The sequence below is a fragment of the Leptonychotes weddellii genome, chromosome 2, assembly GCF_054177405.1.
Source record: "Leptonychotes weddellii isolate Sample4059 chromosome 2, ASM5417740v2, whole genome shotgun sequence".
Taxonomy (NCBI): Eukaryota; Metazoa; Chordata; class Mammalia; order Carnivora; family Phocidae; genus Leptonychotes; species Leptonychotes weddellii.
Window position 1 is genome coordinate 65,121,555 of NC_138370.1, and position 20,000 is coordinate 65,141,554.

Below are 20,000 nucleotides of genomic sequence, written 5' to 3' on the forward strand. Positions count from 1 at the left end.
TTAGCCTGGTGGTGGGTATTAAGGAGGGCACGTATTGCATGGAGCACTGGGTGTTATACACAAACAGTGAATCGTGGAACACTACATCAAAAACTAATGATGTAATGTATGGTGATTAACATAACATAATAAAATAAAATAAAAAATAAATAGCATGGATCCAGGAAAAAAAAAAAGAAGGGACATTTGGGGGAATAAAAAGTTGATGTCATACTCTCCTTTCATTTTTTGGTTTTTAAACTTATGTCAAATTTTCATTAAATACAGTACATAATATATCACTACATGTGAATTCATCTTTTTTTTCGTGTAACTAATAGTATTTCAATTATTGCGTTAGTGTTCTGCAGCAAGCCATTTTCACAATATAGAATTAGTTCTATATATTAAGTCAATATTGAAATACTAAGATGCCTTTCAGTAAATATTATCATTATGAAAGAAGTTTTGCCATTATAATTGGTAAAATAAATCAGCTGCATATAATAATTTTCATGGATTGATGCTATTTTAACATTATGGTAGTCTAAGACCTATCAGTTCATTGGAGGTTATACTCTCACTTTAAGCAATCATAAATAATATAAATTCATTGATTTTTTTGTGGTGCTGCTTTAATTTTTGATTAATTGGGTTGTAGTTGTGTAAAAGCTATAAGCACTTCTACATATCTATAATCCAGACAACCCCAAATCTATTTTTGTTTGCTTAGATTATTATGAAAATAAAAAAATAAAAAAGTGTCTTTTAAAAGTAGAATTCAAGTACATCCCAGAAAGTTAAATGGAGAAACCCTGATTTACAAAAAAGTTTCATTTAGATCAATGGCTCTATTTTTTTAAACTCAAAAAAAATTACCCTGGAAAATGTGTGTGTCAATAAAAGGTGGGGGGCAAAGAACAGAAGAGACAATGTAATGAAAACAGTAATGTAAATAAAAAAAAACATTCTTCAGTATCTTTCCCCTTACCATGCCTGCCAAGATAATGGTTTGGCACATAACTTTTTAGCCTTTCTACTGTTAATGTATACTTTATATTTATTTTTTTGTATATATATTTCACATATCAGATATATTTAACCAAAAATGGGATTATAATATGCAAGGTGTTATTTTGAGTCAGTACTTCTTACATTTTTATTTGGTTATGGACTTTTTTGAGAATCTGACCTTGAGAAATTCAAACAAATATAACCATAAAATTTTATATGTAATTTGGGGAGGTTTACAGATTCTGGCTTGAGAATGTCTGTGTGGTTTGGGGTAAGGATCTGTGTGGTTTGCATGCATCACTTCTCTTATAGCAGTCATGAATGGGGAATAGAGGCTACCCTCTCACTGCTATTTCTCTTTGATATAGATATCACATTTTAAAATTCTGGATTATGTTATCTTCTCAGATACCTTGTGAAAGTTACTTATATCCATTAAAAATGTTTTGAAAAAAAAAGTTTTGAAATTGTGTCTACTGAAGGAAACAAACATTAGGTATTGACCCCTTTATAATAGGCTCTATTTCTTATTTTATTTTCAATACCTGGTATAGGCTTGGAACATGGGAAGCGTTCAATAAAGAATTGCTAAATGAATGAAAGTATCAACTGCTATATGATAGAATATAAGATTCATGAAAATTATCATATTCAGCTAGCAAAATCTGAGGATTCAGTCTTTTCGTGTGAGATCCTAGATTATTTTAGATTAATAAAATGGTCTGTTCCTATTTTAGTAGAAGCATAACAAAAAGTAGTAATTATGTTCTTTTGTATTGCTTATTAGATTTCCAGGTTTTTTTTCCTCCAGTTTTATTGAGATATGGTTGTCAAATAAATATTGTATATATTTAAGGTGCATAACAGTGATGTTTTGATATATGTATACATTATGAGATGATTACCACAGTCAAGTAAATTAACATATACATCACCTCACATAGTTACCATTTTGTGTGAGTGTGGTGAGAAAACTTAAGATTTCAAGTTTTCAAAATACATTCTTTTTAATTATAGTCACCATGCTTTACGTTGGATATCAAGAACTTATTTCATAACTTAAACTTTATACTCTTTCATTAATATCTTTCCTTTTCCCCCACCCCCTAGCCTTTGGTTACCACCATTCTGCTCCATTATTGTGAGCTCTACTTTTGTTTTTAGATACCACATATAAATGAAATCATGCAGTATTTATCATTGTGTGTCTGGTTTATTTCAGTTAGGATAATGTCCTTCAGGTTCATCCATGTTGTCGTGAATGACAGGATTTATTTTTTTTAAGGCTGAATAATATTCCATTGTATATGTGTGTATGTTTATATATGTGTATATATATATATGTGTACATGTATGTGTGTGTGTGTATAATTTTGTTTATCCATCTGCCAATTGATACTTAGAATGTTTCTAGTATCTTGGCTATTTTAAATAATGCTGCAATGAAATGAGAGTGCAGATATATTTTAGAGATAGTAATTTATTTCTTTTGGATATAAAGAAGTGGAATTACTGGATCATAAGGTAGTTCCATTTTTAATTTTTTGAGGAACTTCCATAATGTTTTCCATAATGGTGAATCAGTTTACATTTCACCAGCAGTGCACAAGGGTTCCCTTTTCCTCACATCCTCCCCAACACTTGATATCTCTTGTCTTCTTGCTGGTAGCCATTCTAACAGGTATGAAGTGAAATCTCATGGTTTTGATTTGCATTTTCCTGTTGATTAGTGATGGTGAGCGAGTGTCTTATCATGCACATATTGGCCACTTATATATTTTCTTTGGAAGATTGATTACATATTTAGATCCTTTGCCCATTTATAAAAATCAGGTTATTATTTTGCTATTGAGTTATATGAGTTCCCTATATAGTTTGGATATTAACCCCTTATTGGGTATTTGGTTTGCAAATATTTTCTCCCATTCTGTAGATTGCCTTTTCATTTTGTTTATTGTTTGCTTTGTAAAAAGTTTTTAGTTTCATGTGGTCCCACTTGTTTGTTTTTGCTTTTGTTGCCTGTGCTTTTGGTGTTAAATGTGAAAAACCATTGCCAAGATCAGTGTCAAAGAGCTTCTCCCCTGTTTTCTTCAAGGAGTTTTATGCTTTCAGGTCTCATGTTTAAATAATTCATTTTGAGTGTTTGTTTTTTTTTTAAAGATTTTTATTTTTATTTTTATTTATTCATTTGAGAGAGAATGAGATAGAGAGAGCATGAGAGGGGGGAGGGTCAGAGGGAGAAGCAGATTCCCTGCCGAGCAGGGAGCCCGATGCGGGACTGGATCCTGGGACTCCAGGATCATGACCTGAGCCGAAGGCAGTCGCTTAACCAACTGAGCCACCCAGGCGCCCGAGTGTTTTTATGTATGGTGTAAGATAAGGGTACAGTTTCATTCTTTTGCATGTGGATATTCAGTTTGCCAATGTTTTTGTTACTAGCATTTAATGATGTATAAAGTCAGAGAATTTAAATCTCTGGTAATTATTTGCTGAACTTACAGTATGGTGGTGGTTATATATGTACTACAGTAAAGTTTTCCAAGGGTTAAGACTTGCTTTTTGATTTGATAAGTAAAAACCCCTCTAAATATCCTACGATCAACTTTTTCTTTTGCTGAAGAGGTCTTTAGTTTTTAGCTTTTATTTTATGAGACTTAGGGTATTAATTTAAAATATTTAATTACATGTGAACTATAAAGCTATTACTATAATCTGCAGTGTATTATAGAAAACACAGATTTGGGATTTGTCAGAACTAGGATTCAGTTCTGGTTCAGCCACTAATTAACTATGTAGTATGTTGGACCAGATATTTAAATTCTTTGTAATATGGGAGTCCTTAAAGGTCATTAAGTATAACCCCAAATCTGGGGCTTATAATTTGTTTGGTCCAGCCCCAAAGATGGGTACTAAATAGCAGTATTATTTATTGGAGTTTCACCTATGTAATCTTGAAATTTTCCTTCATTCACTTAATTAAAAATAAATTTACAGTTGATCCTTGAACAACATGGGTTTGAACTTTGTGGGTCCACTTAAACCCACCTTTGGTTTTTAGGGGTTGAGTTGTTTGAGTTCTTTATGTTTTAGATATTAACCCCTTATTGGACATCATTTGCAAATATATTCTCCCATTGAGTAGGTTGCCTTTTTGTTTTATTGGTGGTTTTCTTCTCAGTGCAGAAGCTTCTTATTTTGATATAATTCCAATTATTTATTTTTGCTTTTGTTGACCTTGCCTGAGGAGACAGATTCAAAAAGTACTAAGACTCATGTTCAAGGGTTTACTGCGTATGTTTTATTTTAGGAGTGTTAATGGTTTCAAGTCTCATGTGTAAGTCTTTAATGTGTCTTGAGTTTTTCTTTATGGTGTAAGAAAATGTTCCAGTTTCATTCTTTTGCATGTAGTTGTGGTTTTCCCAAAACCAACTACTGAAGAGACTTTTTTCCATTGTATATTCTTGGCTCCATCATAGATGAACTGGTGATATAAACGTGGGTTCATTTCTGGTCTCTCTGTTTTATTTCATTGATTTGTGTTTCTGCATTTGTGTCATTGCCATAGTATGTTGATTGGCATACCTTTGCAGAATAGTTTGAAATCTGGAATTGTGATATCTCCAGCTGTGTTCCTTTTTTTCTCAACATTTCTCTGGCTATTCAGGGTCTTTTTTTAGTTGTATACAAATCTAAGTGTTTTTGTTCTAGTTCTGTGAAAAATACTATTAGTATTTTGATAAGGATGCATTGAATCTGTAAATTGCTTTGAGTAGTATGCACATTTTAACAATATTAATACTTCGAATCCATGAGCATGGTATATCTTTCCATTTACTTGTATCATTTTTCATTCACTTTTGTAGAAGATTTTTGAAACTAAACCTTAAATTTATGTTCTTTCTGTTTATTTTGCTCTTTTATACTGACTTGCTATATTTGTTGTCATGTGCATGTAAAATTGGTAGAGTACAAAATAAGTCTGAGCTGTTTAATAACTGGTTGAATTACAACTTTTTTTTACACATTTGTCTAGTTTATCTTGTATTCCCATGGCTTAATTGAATTCCCCATTTGTCTTTCATTTAGTGGTTGAAATTCAGTACAAATGAAATACTATGATACTGTTTTTTCTATTTATTTATTTATTTATGAATGAATGAGAGAGAGAGAACACAAGCAGAGGTGGAGGGGCATAGGGAGAGGGAGAGAGAGAATCTTAAGCAGGCTCCATGCTCAGTGCAGAACTCGACATGGGGCTCGATCTCACAACCCTGAGATCATGACCTCCGCTGAAATCAAGAGTCGGACACTTGGGGTGCCTGGGTGGCTCAGTTGTTAAGCGTCTGGCTTTGGCTCAGGTCATGTTCCCAGGGTCCTGGGATCTAGCCCCGCATCAGGCTCCCTGCTCCGCGGATAGCCTGCTTCTCCCTCTCCAACTCCCCCTGTTTATGTTCCCTCTCTTGCTATGTCTTTCTCTGTCAAATAAATAAATAAAAAATAAATAAAATCTTAAAAAAAAATAAAGAGTTGGACACTTAACCAACTGTGCCACCCAGGCACCCCCTTTTTTTTCCTAACTTTTAAAGTAAACCTGTAATTATGAGGCAATGCGAAGTATTTTTTAGTTCAAACTCCTATTTATGCTTTCCTGTTTGTCATCTTTCTTCTTTTAACTTTATCCTTTTTTTTTTTTTTGCTTTTATTTGGCCCTCTCATCTTAAAAAGTGTGAGACTCATGGTCTAAGTTAAAGATAACTTTTTTGAATCTAAAAATGATTTTTTAAATTTTTTATTGTTATGTTAATCACCATACATTACATCATTAGCTTTTGATGTAGTGTTCCATGATTCATTGTTTGTGTATAACACCCAGTGCTCCATGAAGAACGTGCCCTCTTTAATACCGATCACCAGGCTAACCCATCCTCCCACTTCCCTCCCCTCTAGAACCCTCAGTTTGTTTCTCAGAGTCCATAGTCTCTCATGGTTCGTCTCCCCCTCAGATATCCCCCCCTTCATTCTTCCCCTCCTGCTATCTTCTCCTTTTTTTTTTTTTTTTTTTAACATATATTGTATTATTTGTTTCAGAGGTATGGACCTGTGATTCAACAGTCTTGAATCTAAGAATGATATCATTCTGTTTTCTGTGATGATTTTATGTTAGTAGTGATTAATGCACCACATTGTCTTGCCACATTTCTTTCTTGAAGTATCTTTTGCATGATTAGTTTTGTCATTTTGTGAAGAGATGGCTAATTAATGTATCTTGAGCCATCATAGCTTAATAGCAAAGCATTAGAATGATATTTCTCACCTCAGATATGGTCTTTATATGCATTATGGTTTTGGACATCTTTCTAAAGCTCTTTATTTCTTCAGTAAGACAGGAACAGGGAAGTGGTAATCTTGACAATACATATTTTTTAATTGTAGCTTTTGTATTATTTTCTTTGCCTGAGATAAAAATTTTGATAAATAATCATGAAAGTGATAAAATACTAGCATAATTAACTAAGGAGAATTATAGTCCTTGTAAATGTCCAAATCACTATATTGTAGCAACTGGCCGATGAGACCATTTGATTATGATGCAGTTAAGATAGCTCTCACTTTCCAATAAGATAACCTAGTGCCTTAACCTTGGCTCTGTCATTTACTTGCTGTGTGAACTAAGGCACCATTGCTTCATCTTAAAATCAGGGTAGTAATGGTGCCTACCTATAGTAATTTTGTGATGAGTAGATGGGATTTGATAAATGTAAAGTGCCTGTTACTGTAAGTTCATATTAAGTGTTCAACAACATAGCTAGTGTTGTCAGTATCAAAGGTAGAGCATTTTTCTATTCTAAGTAATCTCTGGGAATATCCAAGGAATGCTTACATGTCCCACAGTTCATCTGGAACTGTCATCTCTGCCATAAGGCCTTGATCCAGGCTACTGCTCTGTTAGAGTCCTGAAGGTTACCTCTTATTATCATACAAGTGGCTATTCTAGGAATTAGCTGCTGTTTTCTTATCCTTTGCTCAATATATGGACATAGACTTTTCCTTTCTCATTTATAAGCTTAGCAGTGACAGAAGGATACCACAGTGCAGAAAAGGAAAATAAAACTCAGTAATAGATACTGTATCTCCTAGAATTCACAGGCCATGCTCCTGCCTAGGATGTTTTCTCTTGACCCTTTCTTGATCTGTTTCTCTAGCCTTGTCCCTTCGCCATCTTGCAAGGCGCTGATTCAACTCTTCCTCCTTTGACCGTATTCCTTCTTCTTAAAATACAGGCCCACCTGCCTCCAGTCTTGGAGAGACAAGAATATTGGTTGTTCTTCATTCTATGGTTCTCCTTTTTTCTTGCCCCAGGTTAATTGATCATGTGACCATCACATTCCTTAAGGGAGAAGCCCAACCCAGTTTATCATATATGTTCTGGCATATGTTCTATACCTGAACTATGCAATCACATTTCTCAGTATATTTCCAAAGTCTGGTGTCGATTCAGTCTGAAATGCACTACTTTTAGAGATTTTTTTCAAGATGTGTTTTAGCTTGTCTCATTTTCTATTTCAGTTTCTTGATAACAGCCAGATTAAATAGCTAGGGTCACAACATTTTCTGTGGGAAAGTTTTGTACAGACCATATGCATACCTATAGAGGGTGTAAGTATACACACATACATATTTTTAAAAATCTTATATTTCAGAGTAATCTGTGAAACTAAAGGAGTTGTCATTTTTGGGGCAGAGGAAGGCTACTTTAAGGCTATGTTTCTGCTGTGGGTTGAAAATCTTAAATAATGCTTCTCTAACTTTTGAAAAACAGAGCCATATTGCTGGGCAGTCCATTAAAGGTGGGAAGCTAGAAAAAAGCAAAGGAACTGTAACATAGATAAAATTGAACTCATAACTGTGAGCAGCACTGATCAGTTTAAATCCAAAATGAAAAATTTTTTTCTTCGTAACTTCCAATATATTCTAATAATGTAAAATATATTCTTGATAGAAGACTAGACCTCTTAATGCTATTGAAAAATCTCTTATAAGAAAAGATCTGAATATATTTTTATGAATACATCAAGTCTCTGTTTAAGCTTTCAATTTATAATATGTCCTGCTGGTCTTAACTGTTGACCAAATCATGTGTTAGTGTAAAAATTGCCTTTTCTTAGTAAATTTTAAAGATAGAGAAGAAAGTAGCTAACTTAAAAGTCTTCATTGTGTATTTTATACACTTATCACTTAAAAGTTGCTCACATGAAATTAGAATTTTGGCTTTTGTTATTTCTGGGTTATTAGTGTGCAAAGTAAAGCTCTGATCAGTTATTTTATCATGGAAAGGAAGATGGCGGTACTTGAGTTGATGAAAATAGTTTCCTTCTATTCATCTATTATAACAGTGCTACTTAGATGTCGTGTGCTGAGCAAACTTTATATAACTAGTCCGCAAAGAGATAAGTACAGAAATTGAATAGGTATTAAGGAACTTTTATAGCTTGAATGTCTGGCTTTGTCAGAATATTTTTTAAAGTGTCATTTTTTTAAATAAAAGTAAAAATAAAAACTGGTTCTCTACTATAGATAGGTTGAGAACAGTACCTAAAAGCCAGTTCTTACTCAGTTGTGTCATTTTGAATTAGTCTGTGTTAGCAATACATTTGAATAAAAGCTTATAGCAGTCTAACAGTATTCAACTAAGTGATATAGTTAACTATGTGTTAAATGATTTATATAAACCTTTGGGGAAAATTTTCTTTTGAAGGAAATAGGAAAAATATATAGGCACCCAAGCTCTTTTAGGGTTCCTAAACCCAATTCTAAAGTGGAAGTGGGGGGTCCACCCCCCCAGCACCAAGCAATTATCAGATATGAGGGTGTCCAAGAACTCAACTCAGATCTGACATGACACTGAGTACCCAGAAATAACATCAGATTCCACAGGTTAAGGGTTCAGTTATATAAGACTGCTTCCCACTCTCTACTTCAGATCCAAACCCCAGGCTGTTACCTGTGCTTCTGACTGGCTACATATTGGAGGTTCCAAATGGCCCCTTTTTAGGTTTGATTAATTTGCTAGAGTGGCTCACAGAACATAGGGAAACACTTACATATGTTTACCAGTTTATTAAAGGATATGATAAAGGATATGAATCAACAGCCAGACGAAGAGATACATAGGGTGAGTTCCTGAACAGAGCAGCTTCAGTGCTTGTGAAGGTTGGGGCTTGGCGTGGTGACATGTGGAAGCCATCTGGCTCCTCAAGCCTAGAAGCTCTCCAAAAGAGACCAAAAAGCTGTACTTTTGGGTTTGTATGGAGGCTTCATTTTATAATCATGTTTGACTAAGTTATTGGCCATTGGCTGATTCAATCTTCATCCCCTTTCCACTTCCAAGAAGTCACGGGAGGGGTGGGAACTGAAAATTGCCAACCCTTTAATCACGTGGTTGGTCTTCCTGGCAGTCAGTCCCCACCCTTCGGTGGGGGTCCAGAAGTCACCTCATTAACGTAACAAAAGACACCTTTATAACTCTCAACACTTAAGAAATTCCAGGGATTTTGGGAGCTGTAAGCCAGGAGATATGGATGAAGACCAAATATGTATTGTGGTCATCTGAATGACCAGATATACATGTCTTACGAATTACAATATTGCACAAGGAAAATATAAGCAAGTGTATATTAGGAGATTTAAAAAGAGAGGGCTGTGTTAATTACGTGTCTTATTCTTTTATTCTTTTTAAAAAGTTATTTATTGGGGTGCCCAGGTGGCTCAGTCGAGCATCAGACTCTTGGTTTTGGCTCAGGTCATGATCTCTCGTGGTCATAAGATTGAGCTCATATTGGGTTCCACACTAGGTGGGGAGTCTGCTTGAGATTCTCTCTCCTCCCTCTGCCCCTCCCCCGTCCCCGCTTGCGCACTTTCTCTCTCTCAAATAAATAAATCTTTAAAAAAATAAAAAGGTATTTATTTGAGCTTGTTCTCTTATTTTCATTGCCTCTTTATTTTGCTGTGTTTTATATTTTCTATCTTAAGCCCTGTTACTTAGGCTTTCATTTCTCTGTAAAACTCTCTCAGATTCTAAATAGTTCTTTCTTGCTCCTCCCAAATATACTATATATACTTCTCTTAGCAGTTTTCTCATATTGTAATTATTTTTAATCCCTTGTTTCTCAGCTACAATGAGCTACTGGAAGAAAGGGACTGTTTGCTGTGTAATTTGTTCACTTCATGACTAAGCCTATAATAAATGTTAGGTGTTACTTACTATATGCCTGGCAAGTTCTGATTGTTTCATGTCTATTCTTATTTGATCCTTCCCCAAAACATATCACATTATATCCTTTTTTTATATGAGGAGACTGAGGCACAAGGGTTTAAATAACTTGACTAAGCATGAATATATCAGAGCCAGGATTTAAATTCAAGTTGTCTGACTCTAGAATCTGTGTTCTAAACCACAGTGTTAATTATGTAATTTACCAGAATGAATCATTTTTTTGTCTTTTTGGTTTTTTCATGTTTGTTCTTAAAATACTTTAACTTGAAATTTAAGTGTAAGTCTTACCTATTTGTAGTAGTGTATTTAATCATATTAGTGTAATTATAAGCAAGAGACCCTAGTTTTGTATGCTTAAAAAAATTTGATTAGGTAATTATGTTGAGTTAAAAGGTGATAGAACTTGCTTAACATCATCTAGCTCTTGTGCAGATTAGCAAAAAGACATTGAAACTCTTAATTTTTCTCCATGTGTGTATGTATTTATAATTATATAATTTTTTGTGATGATATATTTCTCATATTATGATTTTTAAAAACATAATTACTTGGGTTTAATCCTGTTTAAATTCCATGTTAATTTTATTGATCACAGATAATAACCACATTTTACTTTATTTACTTACTGGTATATGATATATGCAGGCATTATATGAAATTAGTTTGTCTATTTGGAAGGTGTTTTGTTATTTACCTAAAAATTTTGTGATTTTTTTTTTATTATGAATAACTCTAATGAAGTAATGAAATAAAATAATTGAATAAAAACAATACTATGTGTGGATTTGAAACATAAGTGGAAACTGTAGCCCTCTTAGTGTTGACTTGCTTTTACAAATGTGTTGTAAAAGCATTTTAAAACAAGTTTTTATTATCAGAAGTCTAAAATAAAAAATTAAAACCTATATTAATCTCCAAATTATTTTAAAATATTGTTTGAAGACTGCAGTTTGTGGAGATAAGAACCCAACACATTTTATCCAGTCCACTAAAACAATAAGAAATCGTAGAGATACTTTGATAAGTGTTCTGCCTGTTTTAACCTTGAATGCTATTATCGGGGGGGATGATGCTGTATCTGTTTCATTGGCTTAGGCTTTTTCATGCTGAGAGAAATCAATACTTTGAGGCGTTGGATGACAGAGGAATCACTTCAGAATTAAAGGTGGCTGTCACACATTGTCATTGGTTGACTTTCGTTTGCTGTTGAGGTTTTTAAGCATTCATTTTTCTAAGTCTTTTTCAGGAGTCTTTGTAAGATTCCTGTGGATAACTTTTTTTTTTTTTTTTTAACCATTAGACTTTAAATCTGAGTTAAGGGATTAAGTACAAAGACCTCCAAAAGTCAAATATTCAAAAGCTTCTTTACTTATCCCTTACGTGATTTCCCTTTTACCTGGTTTCCAACGAGATAAGTAATTGGTAGTGTAAGAGATTTTGAGGCAAATTGGGAATTAAGGTAGTACACTTAAAGGTGTTTACCAGAAGGTATGTTTAGTTAAATAAAAATATAATACCCTATGTGTAGCCATGAGAACGAAAGAAGGTAGAACTGGATCTCCTGACATGGAATGATTTATAGTTTGAGTCCATTTATATGGGAACTATATCTTATTAATAGTGATTACCAGGGCGCCTGGGTGGCTCAGTCATTAAGGTCTGCCTTTGGCTCAGGTTATGATCCCAGGGTCCTGGGATTGAGCCCCACATCGGGCTCCCTGCTTCACAGGAAGCCTGCTTCTCCCTACCCCACTCCCTCTGCTTGTGTTCCCTCTCTCACTGTGTCTCTCTCTGTCGAATAAATAAAATCTTAAAAAAAAAAAAAATAGTGATTACCCCTGTAGAAAACAACTAGCCAGCCAGGGAGGAGGTAGAAGGGAGAACTTTCTTTTTATTTCATATGTCATTACTTTTTTATTTTTAGAAACAAGTACATGTTTCTTTAAAAAAAAAGTTTAAAATACAAAACTTGTAAAACCAGTACACTTCAATTGTTTAATTAATATTAAAGGCTTATATAATATTTTTAAGAGTTTAGCCTTGGAACTTTTTAACTGGCATTTTTTTAATTTCACAATAATATGCAGACTTAATGAAAATTTGCTTTATAATGTTTCCCATAAAGCATACTGAAACTTAACTCTAGAAACAGTGTGCATTTAACATTATTAATTTACTTCCTTTTCTTGATACTGAAAGTGGTTCTGAGAAGCCCTTTATGTGTGTCTATCCAGTCATAACCCCTTTTTGCCTATAAGCTAACTATTGTTCTGATTTTTATGGAATGACTTATTTGCTTTTGTTTTTCCATTCAATACTTAAATGTGTTTCTTTTATTATTATATTTTCTTTAGCAGTTTTTGAGCTTTATATAAATGGAATCATAAAGTATGTGTTTTGATCTGGCATTATTAGTTCAACATTATTTTTGTGAAATTTGTGAAATTTGTTATATTTTCCTTTCATTTTCAGTGCTGTATGCCATACTATTACATGAATAGATGATAGTTTTTCATAATCTTTCTACTGCTGATAGGTAATTAGGTTGTTTCCAGTTTTTAACTATTATGAATAGTGTGGTTTTGGCAAGTTACAAGTCTTTTGGTGTACATGCTTATGCATTTCTGTAGGGTAGGCTTACTTGACTCTAAAGTATTTATCTTTTCAATTTTAATAGATATTGCCATAGTGTCTTGCAAAGGTGTGTATCATTCCCAGTATCCGAGCATAGCTGTTCCCATACTCCACGTTGTAATAAAAAATTGATCAATGCTTTTTATTAATTAATATTCTAGTAGTTGTGTAGTGGTAACCTCATTGTGTTTTTATTTGAATTTTATTTACAAATGAAGCTGTATATCTTTTCTCCTGCTTGTTATATATATATATATTTTTTAAGTTTTTTTTGCAGTACTTGTTTGTCTCTTATCCAGTTTCTTATTGGTTATGTTTTTTCTTTATTGATTTGTGGAGGATATTTACCTATTTGGTATATGAGTAGATTTTTTTGATATGAATATTTTAATTACTTTCTTCCCTGTCAGTACCTTGCCTATTCATTTTTTAAAAACTTCTTAAATAAACTTTATTAAAATATAGTATGTGTATAATAAAACACATCCCTTTTAGACATATAGTTTAATGATACTTGACAGGTGTATACACTTACATAACTGTCATAGTCAAGTTACAGAAAATTTTGGTCATCTCAGAGAATTCCCTTGTGATTCATTGTGGTCAGTTCCTCTTCACATATATACACCCAACCCCTGACAACTGCTCATCTGGTTTTATTGTAGATGGTTTTGCATACTATACAACTTCATATAAATGGAGTTATATAGTAGGTACTCTGATGTCTGGATTCTTTTGGTCACCGTACAGTTTTTGATATTCATCCACATTGTGTATATCACTCATTTGTTTCTTTTTATTACTGAGTAGTATTAATACTTTATCCATTCATGTATAGGTGGATATTGGGTCATTTCCAGTGTTTGGCTCTTAAAGCACTATGGGAATTTTCATGCAATATAGTTTTGTGAAAATATGTTCTTCATTTTGAAGAAATACATAGGAGTGGAATTGCTAGGTGCTGTTGGAAGTATATTTTTAAACTTAAAAGAAACTGCCAAACTATTTTCTAAAGTAGTTGTAGATTTTACACTCTAACCAGCTGGGTAGTAATGAGAATTCCATTTGCTCCACATTATGGCCAATATTTGATATTGTCTATCTTTTAAAGTTTAGCCCTTCTACTGGGTATATAGTGATAGTTTATTGTGGTCTTTATTTGAATTTCCTGTTAACTAAGTATCTTCTCATGTACTTATTAGTCATTTGTATATCTTTTGTGAAGTGTCTGTTCAAATCCTTTGCCCATTTTTTTATGAGACTGACGCGCTGCCCACTGCACTGAGAAGGTGGTCTTTGCCCATTATTTTAAATTGGTTTGTTTGCCTTATTAATTCATGAGAGTTCTGTATCTTATAGGAAAATTGTTAGACGTATGGTGAATATTTTGTCCCAATTTGTGGCTTATCTTTTCATTTTCTAAATGGTACCTTTTAAAGAAGATTTTATAAACTTTGGTATAGTTTAATATATCAGTTTCTTTATGGTTATGAATTTCTTTTATGGTTCCTTTTATGTCTAAGAATTTTAATGTAAGAATTTTCTGCCTACCCCAGGGTCATAAGATTTTCTGCTATGTTTTCTTCTAGAAGTGTTACAGTTTTTATATCTAGATCTTTGGTTCATTTTGAATCAAACATTTTGTTTATGGTATGAAGGGAAGACAAGTTTCTTTCTTTTTTTCCCCTGTGAGTGGCCAGATGTTTTAGTACCAGTTGTCGAAAAGATATTCTTTCTTCATTTAACAACTCAAACTCTTCTCATTTTCAGATTTTATAACATTATTCAAACAATTAAATTCTGCAATTTTCTTTTTCTTATGTAAAACTGTTTTGTCATTGTTTTGTTATATACATACATATATATATATATATATATATATGCTTGAGAATCAGCTTGTCAATATCCATAAGAAAGGCTGCTAATTTTTTATTTTTACTTTTTATTTATTTTTTTTTAAGGGGGCTCCACGCGTGGAGCCCAGCACAGGGCTTGAACTCACAACCCTGAGATCAAGACCTGAGCTGAGATCAAGAGTCAGATGCTTAACTAACTGAGCCATGCAGGCACCCCAAGGCTGCTAACTTTTTAATTAAGATTGTGTTGAATATGAAAATAATACTATTTACAATAGCATTAAAATATAAAATAAATTTAAAAATATACAAAGCTATACAATGAAACTTTTATAAAACACTGCTAACAGAAATTAAAACTAAGTAAGTGGAGAAATAGACAATGTTTACAGATTTTATTTTATTTTTAATTTTTTTTTTCAAGATTTTATTTATTCATTCAAGACACAGAGGGAGAGAGAGCACGAGCAGGGGGAGAGGCAGAGGGAGAAGCAGGCTCTCCCCACTGAGCCAGGAGCTGGACATGGGGCTCAATCCCAGGTCTGGGATCATGACCCAAGCTGAAGGCAGAGGCTTAACCATCTGAGCCACCCAGGCGCCCCTGTTTTCAGATTTTAAAACTCCATATTATCAGAATACCTACTCTCTTCAAATTGATTTTATAGATCTGTAAAATCTATTTTGTCTATTTCTCCACTTAGTTTTCTTTAATTTCTGTTAGCAGTGTTTTATAAAAGTTTCATTGTATAGCTTTGTATATTTTTAAATTTATTTTATATTTTAATGCTATTGTAAAGAGTATTATTTTCATTTTCCAGTTGGTTATTGTCAGTATATAGACATACAATTAATTTTTAATATATTGACCTTGTAGCCAAGAAACTTGTCAACTTACAAGTTTTGGTAGTTTTTCCAGAACCTTTAGGAGTATTACATACATGAACATATCTACAAATAAATACTGTGTTATTTCTTCTTTTCTAAACTGTCTTTTTATTTCTTCTTTTTATCTCTTTTTTGAACTGTTTAGGACCCTGTTACAGTATTGAATGGAAGTCATGAGAGAGAGGACATAGTTGTTTTATCCCCAATTTTAATTAAATGATTTTCATAGATATGCTTCCCTTAAAAAGTCTCTTTCTGTTACTAGTTTGTGGAGTGTCTTTTTGTTTTTTTTAAATCACGAAATGCTTCTGAGTGTTGTAAAATGCTTTAAAAAAAAAACAACTATTGAGGTTATATGTTTTTATCCTTTTTTTGTTATATGATGACTTAGAGTGATTGATATTCAAATATTAAATCAACCTTGCATTCCATGGATAAACTCTTCATCATGATGTATTCTTTATTTTGTGTATAGCTGAATGCTAATGTTTTGTTATGGATTTTGTGTTTATTTATCCAAATTATATTAGTTTCTAGTTTTCTATTCCTGTAATGTAAATTGCATTGTATTCCTTAGCTTCTATCACGTGAAAAGAGTTTAAGGTTTGTATCATTTCTTCCTTAAATATTTAATATTTTATAATATAACATGTGAAGATACACATTTTTGTTTAAATTTGTCTCATCCAGTTGGCACAAATTTTTCTGATTTTCCTTGTGCTTTCATCTTTGATCCATAAGTTATTTGGAGTTGAACTGCTTAATTTTCAATTATTTTAGAACTTTTCAGACATTTTTTTCAGTCTATATATTCTGCTAAAGAATCAAGAGGACCTCTGTATTTCTAACTTTCTCAATAACTTTCTCTTCTCTCGTAGTTTGTCCTTCAAATTTCTATCTTACCTTCTCAATAGACATCTTTAAATTTGTTTCACATACAAAGGCTATAGGAGAGATGTATTTCCTAAGTCTTGAAAATGTCTCAAGGATAGATATTTGGGGAATAGCATAAAATCTGAGTGTGTCTGGCATGTAGGATTCATAGGCAGACATATTGAAAGATAATATACCACATTGCTGAATTATAGAGGGACACAAGGTCTTAGCTAGTAAAATTTCATCCTAATTGTTCATTATTTTAGATAATCACGTACTTTTTAAAGTGTAGGCTATATAAATGTATCTGTGCAATGCCAAAAGAAATTCTTCTTGAAGTAATTCTGGGACTGTTTGTAAGAGGGCAGTTATAAGATTATTTCAAGAACTGAATTGTGAACTAATAATGATCTGTTTTAGGGCAGTGATAAGAGTGATAAGTGGTAAGAGGTAACTGAGTTTTGCTGAAATGGTATGATGAGATATGAAGAGAGTGAAAATTGAGAGGTCACAAATGGCAGATGTATAATAGCTGGGATAAAGATGGTAATTACAGTTCTGTACATTTTGAATTTTAGGTACTTATTGGATAATTGGAGATTATCGTACAGATAGAAATATGGGCCCAGAGTTCAGGGTAACAGCTGTGGCAGATATGAAAAATTTGAAAGATAGATCTAAATTGATAATAGGAGATAATGTGGGAGTGAATGATATTGCCAGGGGACATTTGGCAAAGCCTTAAGGAAATGCCAGCATTTCATAATGAGGAATAATAAAGGAAAAAGGTTGACCGTCAAGAAGGGAGCGATGACAGGAGGATACTTGAGGAATCTCCTTCACTTTAAGTTCACTCCTCTGAGCTTTCATGCAAAGGACAAATAATAAAGTTAGGTAGAGATACAGCATCTGGAAGGAAAGACCACCAAATATGATACTGTTTTTATGTCTTCATTTACATTTAAAGAGCTGGAATAGTCACTTGAATTATAAATGGCCAGTCTAAACTGTTTGTCTTCAGTTATCACTTTATCTGCAAGTAAGTGAATTTCTTTTAAGATGTAGGTTTGTTGGGCCCCTGGGTGGCTCAGTTGGTTAAGCGACTGCCTTCGGCTCAGGTCATGATCCTGGAGTCCCGGGATCGAGTCCCGCATCAGGCTCCCTGCTCGGCAGGGAGTCTGCTTCTCCCTCTGACCCTCCTCCCTCTCATGCTCTCTGTCTCTCATTCTCTCTCTCTCAAATAAATAAATAAATAAATAATCTTAAAAAAAAAAGATGTAGGTTTGTCTTATATTTATTAATTCTATGGTAGTAAGTCTTAAATTTCTTTAGCAATAATCAAATGTATTTGAGTTGTTAGTTCCCAAGATGTCTACTTCTTTTCTTTTTAGATTCAGGTATTTTTGTTAAGATTCAAATATTTTTGTGGTCATTGTTGTGATGTCACCTAGTTTATGTGTTGCTTAAAATAGGAAAACAGAAAAGTTGATGTAAAGTAAAGCTGAGTGAAAATATTAGACCTGGCCCTTGATTTTATTGATAGGTGAGTAGGGTTTCTTGGGGTACCTCCACTCAACCTTCAACCACAAGCACATACACATATTGCAAATATATACTCCACCAATAAGTAACATGCATTTGATCTTGAAGCAAATATTCTTCATCTCTTGTTCACTTGAATGATATGTCATACATAGAATATATTATTGGTTTTTAATAAGAACGTGTTCAAATTACATTTTAAAGATATTTTAAAAAATAGATACAGGTTTATTATATCTTTACAAAACATTCTTGTTTGGTTTCCTTTTATCATGTTTTAAGGTCAGAATGTGACTCTAATGTTCCACAATGAGACAGAGATTGATAATCGGGAAAGAATAGCCCTTTAATGTGATTTATATCTATAGATTTTATGTCAGATATGAAAAGTTGCTGTTTAAATTGTAAAGGAGGATCCATTAAAGAACACTTTAAGCCATTTTACTATTTAGCTTACTTTGGAATCGTCTGTTTAGAATTATGCCTTTTCAAGCAAAGTTTAATGACTTACCAAATGTTTACAAAGTAAATTTGATAGTTAAATTTGTGTAATATTAATAAAAGAAAAAATGGACTATTCAAGGATTTGTTTTGCTATTTTTAATACTGTTTAATATGAATGTATATGGTGTTGGGGCAGTATAGAAGCCAGTAATTATCTAATTTTCATCAATAATTTTAATTTCCTCTTATCAGGTGAGGTTAGACAAAGCAGATTATGGATATAGTAGGTAATGTTGAAGGTATAAACGTTCTTCCTGAGTGCCTTTCCCTGAGCCAGTTTGTCAATGTGGGTATGATTATAATCCTTCTTGTTTTAGGACATTCTTACTCTAAGTCACTTTGCCTGGACTGCTTTGTAGTCCGCTTCTTGCTACTTGTCATGTGGACCCCTGCATCTTCACATGATTGGCTTCTTCCAATTATTTAGGTCTGCTTAAAAACTACTTCTGAGTGTGGGTCTTATGAATGAATTCAGAGAAATAAATTCTTGCAGGATTGTTAAACTGAGGTAGTAGATCACTAAATCTCAGTCAGTTCAGTTAATGAGGGATATAAAAATAATTTTAAAGTTTTGGTTAGTTCAATTCCTGTTAGAGATTATTTCATGGTGTGTTGTAGTTTTTTTCTCATATTTTTATAGTATTAATAGATGTTTCTTTTTTCCTATCCAAGTCACTGTGTGCCCAATATTCAGCAGACAAACGAGAAGATGAGAAGATGTGTGATCATTTGATAAGAGCAGCTAAATATCGAGACCATGTGACAGCAACTCAACTAATCCAGAAAATTATCAACATTCTCACAGACAAGCATGGAGCCTGGGGAAATTCTGCAGTGAGGTAAAGGGAAACCTTTAGGATTTGGCCACTGATTTTCTACAGAAGGCTTAGGTTTAGATAAATAGCTCTGGATATGATCAAGGCCAGATGAAGAATGGAGTAATTTAATTTTGTATTTTATCATCTACTATGAATGAGGGGTAGAAGAGAGGGGTAGGAGAGAATCAGTATGGGTACAGTTAGGGATCTTTATAGGTATTTTAGTTCCCTCAACTACTTCTAAAGGAATATTCATATACTTATTCTTTTTGAAGTTAACTTTTAAAGGAAATAGTTAATGTAAGCTTTTTATTAACTCCACTTACATCTAAATTTGCACAAATACAATATTTTGAGAAACCATTCCCTATTTTACACTTTTGAGTTTTCAACACATGAATTTGAAAACATTACTATGTGTTCTTTTGAACTTCTTTGCAAATTGTAAGACTATGATTATAAAAGTGGTTAAATGCCTTCTTTAAAATTTTATTCACTGTATCTTCCTCCTTTTTAGATTCTCAAAGTGAACATGCTATTTTTTATTTTAATTTCTAGAAATAAATTACCTTCTAAAGGAACTTAGACAAATTACAAAATTTAGTTTTCTTGGAATAT

General features: G+C 33.0%; 1 protein-coding gene across 4 annotated transcripts in view; it reads left to right on the top strand.

Moving 5' to 3' along the window:
* Positions 1–20,000, top strand: part of LRBA (LPS responsive beige-like anchor protein) — a 736,795-nt gene that overhangs the window by 339,498 nt on the left and 377,297 nt on the right. For all 4 annotated transcript variants that reach the window (XM_081811769.1, XM_081811768.1, XM_081811770.1 and 1 more), the window contains one exon: positions 19,237–19,403. In XM_081811769.1, the coding sequence (XP_081667895.1) occupies positions 19,237–19,403 (167 nt within the window). The remainder of the gene's footprint in view (positions 1–19,236; positions 19,404–20,000) is intronic.